Raw genomic sequence first — 5,894 nt, forward strand, 5'->3', positions numbered from 1 at the left:
TCCTCGGTCCCGCTCCCCTCCACCACTCTCCCAGCCCCCCCCTTACCCACGGCCGGTACCCCACCCCCACACCCCTACCCCGTACCCGCGTGATGCCGGGCGAGCTGGGCGATCTCGGCGGGGCTGAACTCGTACCGCTTGGAAGCCAGCCAGCCCCGCAGCCCCTGCAGCACCAGCGCCAGGGCTCCCAGCGCCAGCCCGGCCCGCAGCGCCCGCCGACCCGCCGCCCCCATCGCCGCCCGCCCGCCGCCGCCGCCGCCGCCGCCGCCACCGCCCCCTCCTCCGCCGCTCCGCCCCGCCGCCAGCCGGACGGCCAGCGGCAGAGCGGGACCGCCCCCCGCCGCGGCCACGCCATGCCCGGCAGCGGGCGGCCCTGCGCCGGCGCGGTGGGGCGGAGCGGGAGGCGGTTGGAAGGGGCCGGTACCGACGCCGCGGGGGCTTCTGGGAGCGACGGGGGATGGAGGCAGCGCCGGCGGGGAAGGAGGAAGAGGAGGAAGAGGAGGAGGAGGAGGGAAGCCGCTTCCGCGCCAGCGGTACGGCCAGGCGTTGCCTCCCTCCGCACCCCCGGCAGAGCCCAGCCGGGGAGCGGGAGCTGCGGGGACCCTCCCTGCTCCCGGGGTGGGGGGGATGGCAGCGGGGAAAACCTTCCCCCCCCTCCCGCCTCCCCCTGGTCCGGGGACAGGGAGGATGGGGTGAGGCTAGAGGGGGGCATAAAGTGGGGTGCAGACCCTGCGAGGAGGAGGAGGAGGAAGCGTGTTGGGGGGTCTGCACCCCGCATCCCTCCCTGCCTCCCCCCCGACGGCCCCGCTCCTCTCTCCCCGCAGAGCACCAGCACGCTCGCTACAACCCGCTGCGGGACGACTGGGTGCTGGTGTCGGCCCACCGGGTGAAGCGGCCCTGGCAGGGACAGCTGGAGAAGCCGCCCCCCGAGGATGTGCCCCGCTGGGACCCCAACAACCCCCTCTGCCCCGGGGCCACCCGGGCCAACGGCGAGGTACCACCCAGGACCCAGGCGTCTGGGCTCCCCCCACTGCTCCGTCCCCCCCTGATCCCGTCTGTCGCCCCCGCAGGTGAACCCCCAGTACGAGGGCACCTTTGTCTTCCCAAATGACTTCCCCGCGCTGCAGCCTGATGCTCCCGAGCCTGGTAACTTCTGAGAAGAAAGCAGGCTGCTGGGGTCCCCCAGGCTCAGGTCCTGGGGGGTGGTTGCAAGGTGGCCTGGAGGGGCATGGGTGCTGTCCCAGCACCCTCTGCCTCCCCACTCTCTGTCCTTCCCCAGGTGACAGCGATCACCCCTTGTTTCAAGCTGCAGCAGCCCGGGGTGTGTGGTAAGTACCTCCATGGCTCTGGGGGGGTCTGGGCCATGTTGTCGGCCAGGACCCATGGGATGAAGCCAGGTTGAACCTACTCCCCTGCTTGTGGTCCCTGTTCTGTGCACATCTGCTCTATTTTGGGGGCGGTTTGGGGGTCTTATCCCTGTTCCCTGTTCCACTGCACCTGGCAGGGCCATGGGGGTCCCTGGGGACACCCCACAGCCCTGGCAATGGTTGTCTCCTCCACAGCAAGGTGATGTGCTTCCACCCCTGGTCAGACCTGACGTTGCCCCTCATGTCCCTGGCTGAGATCCGGGCTGTCATCGATGCGTGGTCAGAGCTGGCAGCCGAGCTGGGTGCTTCCTACCCCTGGGTGCAGGTCCGGGGCTGGTGGGGGCTGCTCTTCTCTCTCTGCCCCAGGGGTCTTGGGTGGAGTTGGGGGGCCAGGGCTGCATGCTCTGGCAGCACCCAGGGTTGGGACCATCCTGGTCACATGTGGGTCCCCTGTCCCCACTTCATGCCCCCCTGAGCCTTTCCAGGCGGCTGTGAGGCTCTGCTCTCCTGTGGGATGCTTTCTTGGTGTGCCAGGGGCACCATGGCAGCCCGCAGCAGGCACCCCGGGCCTGGGACCTGCTGGCTGCACCTCTTCCTCTGTAGATCTTCGAGAACAAGGGAGCGATGATGGGCTGCTCCAACCCGCACCCCCACTGCCAGGTGAGGCTGTCCTGCCTGTGACCTGGCTTAACCACGCGTCCCTGTGGGCGACCCTACAACAACAAACCCAGGGGGAAGATGTGAATGGGAATGCCCCCACCCTGGTCCCAAAGCTTTCTGCCAAGAGGAGCCCCTCATGCCTGTCTGGGGAGACCGTCCCTTGTGGCTGCCACACGTTGGACTCTCCACCTGGTGGCAGCACGGTCCTGCAGATGGGCTGCATGGCTGGGGCACCCCAGAAAATGCTGGGTAGAGGTAACCTAGCCCCATGCCCCCATATCCCCCCTACCCCAGGTGTGGGCCAGCAGCTTCCTCCCGAACGAGGCGTGCCTGGAGGACCGGACCCAGCGGCAGCACCTGAGCCAGCACGGCGTGCCCATGCTGCTGGAGTACGCCGAGCAAGAGGCTCGCCGGAAGGTGAGGACGTGGCTGTTGTCCATGTCCCCTCCCTGGGAGATGGATATGCAGGGCCCCTGGGAGCGCCCAATCCCTGGGCATCAGGGCTGCGAGCATCCCCATTGAGCACCCTGTCCTGCAGGAGCGGCTGGTGGTGGAGAACGCGGACTGGATAGTCGTGGTGCCCTACTGGGCCACCTGGCCCTACCAGACCCTGCTGCTGCCCCGCCGCCACGTCTGCCGCCTCCAGGACCTCCGTGACGGCGAGAGGGACAGTGAGTGGCTCCGCACCCCATCAGTCCCCATCCCGCATCCTTTGGGCTTGGCTTTCCTTAGGAGGCAGCTTTGTGGCAGCTGGTGCTGGGGGGTCTGTGTCCCCTTGGGGTGCAGGGCTGCCGGGCTTGGCTTGTGGGGGGACTGTCACCCCTGTTACGCCAGGACAAGCACTGAGTGCCAGGCACAGGCAGTACTGGTGGGGGGAATAGTGTCCTTTTTGGGGTGATGAAGCACATAGCCCCCCATGTTTTTGGGGTGCTGCCTGATGAGGAATGGGGGCTGTCTGTCTGGCTAGGGAGGGAGGGAACTGCCAAGTGCATCCCTCCTGCCTGTCATCGATGTCTACCCAGGGAGGGGTGCTGAGGGTGACACCCCCCAGGCCCAGGGGACTGGCCAGCTCGGGGTGTGACTCCCTGGCACTCCCCTGCAGGCCTGGCCTCCATCATGCAGAGGCTGCTCATCAAGTACGACAACCTCTTTGAAATCTCCTTCCCCTACTCCATGGGCTGGCATGGTGAGTGGTGTGGCTAGGGAACCCCTGCGACCCTCTCATCCGTATCCTGTCCCCTCCTGGGGGCTCATGCAGTGGCTTCACCCCTGTCAGGAGCCCCCACGGGCCCCTACCTGGAGGAGGACTGCGGGCACTGGCAGCTCCATGCCCACTACTACCCCCCACTGCTTCGCTCCGCCACCGTCCGCAAGTTCATGGTGGGCTACGAGATGCTGGCGCAGGCGCAGCGGGACCTCACCCCAGAGCAGGTGAGGGCAGCTCAGGGGGAGACCCATTGTGGGGAACCAGGGGGCCCTGTGCTAGGGCCATCCCTGGGACCAGCCACTGGCTGCCCCTCACGCTGTACCTCGCAGGCAGCTGAGCGCCTGAGGAGCCTCCCAGAGGTGCATTACAAGCAGAGGTCCAAGGAAATGTGATGGGAAGCAGTGGAGCCAGCTCTCGACTATGCTGGGTGAGGCCAGGGAGAGGAGTCAGCTGGGGGTGGCAAGAGCTGAGGCTTGGGAACTCATGTCACTTGTGAGCCCTCTGTTCTCTCAGCTTCTTCTGAGCCTTGTCATTAATTGGTCCTGGTTGGGGACTAGTTTTACCTGTTCGGGTATCCCAATCCTAATCCTGTGGTGTCCTTGTGCAGGCGGTGCAGTTCCTTCTGTCTCCTTCCCCGTCCCAGACTGTGTCTTCCACCTCCACAGCATGCTCCTACCACCACTAAAGGGCTTACCCTTCTTACCAGTCCAGTCTTACTGGTGGGACTGGGAGTGCTGCCTGCCCCATGGAGGGACACAGCCTCCCTGGCCAATAAAATCTGGAAGCAAAGTGCCTCTGCCTGTGCCCTTGTGGCTCTCAGCCCCGGGTGGGAGGTTTGGGGTCTCTGGTAAGGACCCCCAGCTGGTGTGGGGATAACCCTGGGATGTGCTGGCAGCCCTGTGCTGCTTGCTGCTGTCCCTGTTTCTGCGTTGCCTCCTCTTCCTCCCTGGGGGGAGCTCTGAGCCTGTCTCTGAGTACTGCGGGCTCATGGAGGAGTGGGAAGCAGGGAGCCGAGTTGATGCCGCCCAAGGCTTAGCCAGCTCCTGAGAGAGGGCTGAGGCCTGGCAAACTCACTGCATGGAGGCTGCTGGCTTGGGATGCCTGGCCATGGCTCACACCACTGTTCCTCCTCCCTACCCGAGGCTGGTGGGCTGCAGCCCTCATCCTGCCTGCTTTGGGTAGTGGGGCTGCCAGGATGCAACAAGGGGCTGGCTCATCACTAGCCCAGGGGCTTCCAGGGGGTCCAGCTCTGTTCATGGTGCTGCTGCTTCCTTTCCTCTTCCCTGTGCCCACCTGTGGCGTGGGACGGCAACAGCCCAGTCCCTGGGCTGAGCTGAGGGATGCTGGAGCCAGCTCTGTGCTCTCCCCCACTGCATCCCCTTCCCCTAGGGAAGCCTTGGGGCCGTGCAGTGGTAGATCTTGGACAGTGGTGCCCCACAGCTGATGTAGGGGGATGCCCAGAGCCATCTGCCATCACGTTGTTGCACAAATAATTTTTATTTGTCACTGAAGAGCCATTTTCGTAACTCCTTAATGAGGCCCCTATCCTTGTCAAGTCTGTGAGTGGGCTCCTGGGGGCTAGAAAAACCTTGCCAGGAGATAAATGCTCTCCTCCTACCTACAAGACAGCAATTTGTGGGGAGGGCTGTTCCCCCCCTGCCCCACCTGTGCATTGCTCCCCCATCCCTACCCATTGGGCTGGGGCAGGGAGAAGGGCTTGGCTAGTGTGAGGCTCAGAGCCAGGCTGGATGTGGCCCTCCTGCATGCTGGCCCCATCCTCCATGCCGATCACCCCATGCCAGAGTCCACAAGCCATCCCACCACCCAACTTCAGGTTCCCATGGTTTTTGGGGAGGAGGCGGTGGGTTTTGGAGTGACCCTTGACTTTGGAGCCATCACTCTACACAGCATCCCCCCTACATGGCATGGGGGGGTGGCCAGCTCAGAGCGTGGCCCCTTGCAAACTGATCTCTTTCCTCCTGGGACAAGAAGTGTCCGTCTGGGCTCTGTGACCATCCCCATCACAGCCCCCGTCCCTTCTCATTGCAACAAGTGCCTTCGCGCCAGCCTCCAGGCTTCCCCGCTCTTCCCCAGGGCCCTGGAAAAGCGGCAACAAATTGGCTTAAATGCGGGAATCCAGATTGGGGTAATTAGCCGCTGAACCGCTTGTAACGAAGCTAGTCATCTCCCTGCACGCGCAGTTAGCTCTGATTTAATAGCCCACCGGCTCCCAGCCTGGGCTGTAGCACCTCGGCCCGGGGCCGTAAATGAAACTCGCAGTAAGTCAAGCGGTATTAAACTTTACAGTCGCCGTCTTTAAAAATGAGACTCTCTCCCTCATAAATCAGAGCAAGTGGGATTGTAAATATCGAGGCAGGATCCATATTGCTTAATTAAACAGCGCCTAATGAACAGCCTGTTTGTTGTGTTGTGATTTAGGATGGAGGCTGGGGAGGCGGTGCGTGCCGAGGAGCGCTGGTGCCCATGCCGGGATGCCCTCCCCAGCAGGTAGCGGCTGCTGGAGTTTAGCTGCTGCTAAAATAGTTCAGAGACAGCCTGAGTATTAATTTTTTTTTTTATTTTTTTTTTTTTAAATAAGAATGAATTCCATCCCCCCAAAACCCCATCTGAAACATTCAGGGTAGAAGTCAGCAGCGGGT

General features: G+C 63.5%; 1 protein-coding gene across 1 annotated transcript; it reads left to right on the plus strand.

Annotated features, from left to right (window-relative positions):
* The first annotated feature begins 394 nt into the window (after nt 1-394).
* Nucleotides 395-4,026, plus strand: GALT (galactose-1-phosphate uridylyltransferase). Its single transcript, XM_074165950.1, has 12 exons — nt 395-533; nt 825-994; nt 1,071-1,146; nt 1,280-1,328; nt 1,563-1,692; nt 1,971-2,027; nt 2,322-2,444; nt 2,566-2,698; nt 3,130-3,213; nt 3,304-3,458; nt 3,564-3,661; nt 3,842-4,026. Exons 1-11 carry the CDS (start codon nt 458-460, stop codon nt 3,624-3,626), a joined length of 1,116 nt encoding a protein of 371 aa, XP_074022051.1. The 5' UTR covers nt 395-457; the 3' UTR covers nt 3,627-3,661; nt 3,842-4,026.
* The last annotated feature ends 1,868 nt before the right edge of the window (nt 4,027-5,894 follow it).

This window comes from Numenius arquata, chromosome Z, assembly GCF_964106895.1.
Source record: "Numenius arquata chromosome Z, bNumArq3.hap1.1, whole genome shotgun sequence".
In the NCBI taxonomy this organism is placed as follows: Eukaryota; Metazoa; Chordata; class Aves; order Charadriiformes; family Scolopacidae; genus Numenius; species Numenius arquata.

Coding starts and splice junctions, on each gene's coding strand:
- GALT (XM_074165950.1), top strand. CDS start 458: ATGGAGGCAGCGCCGGCGGGGAAGGAGGAAGAGGAGGAAGAGGAGGAG. Junction 1,693..1,970: donor CTTCCTACCCCTGGGTGCAG/GTCCGGGGCTGG, acceptor CTTCCTCTGTAG/ATCTTCGAGAACAAGGGAGC. Junction 3,214..3,303: donor CTACTCCATGGGCTGGCATG/GTGAGTGGTGTG, acceptor CACCCCTGTCAG/GAGCCCCCACGGGCCCCTAC.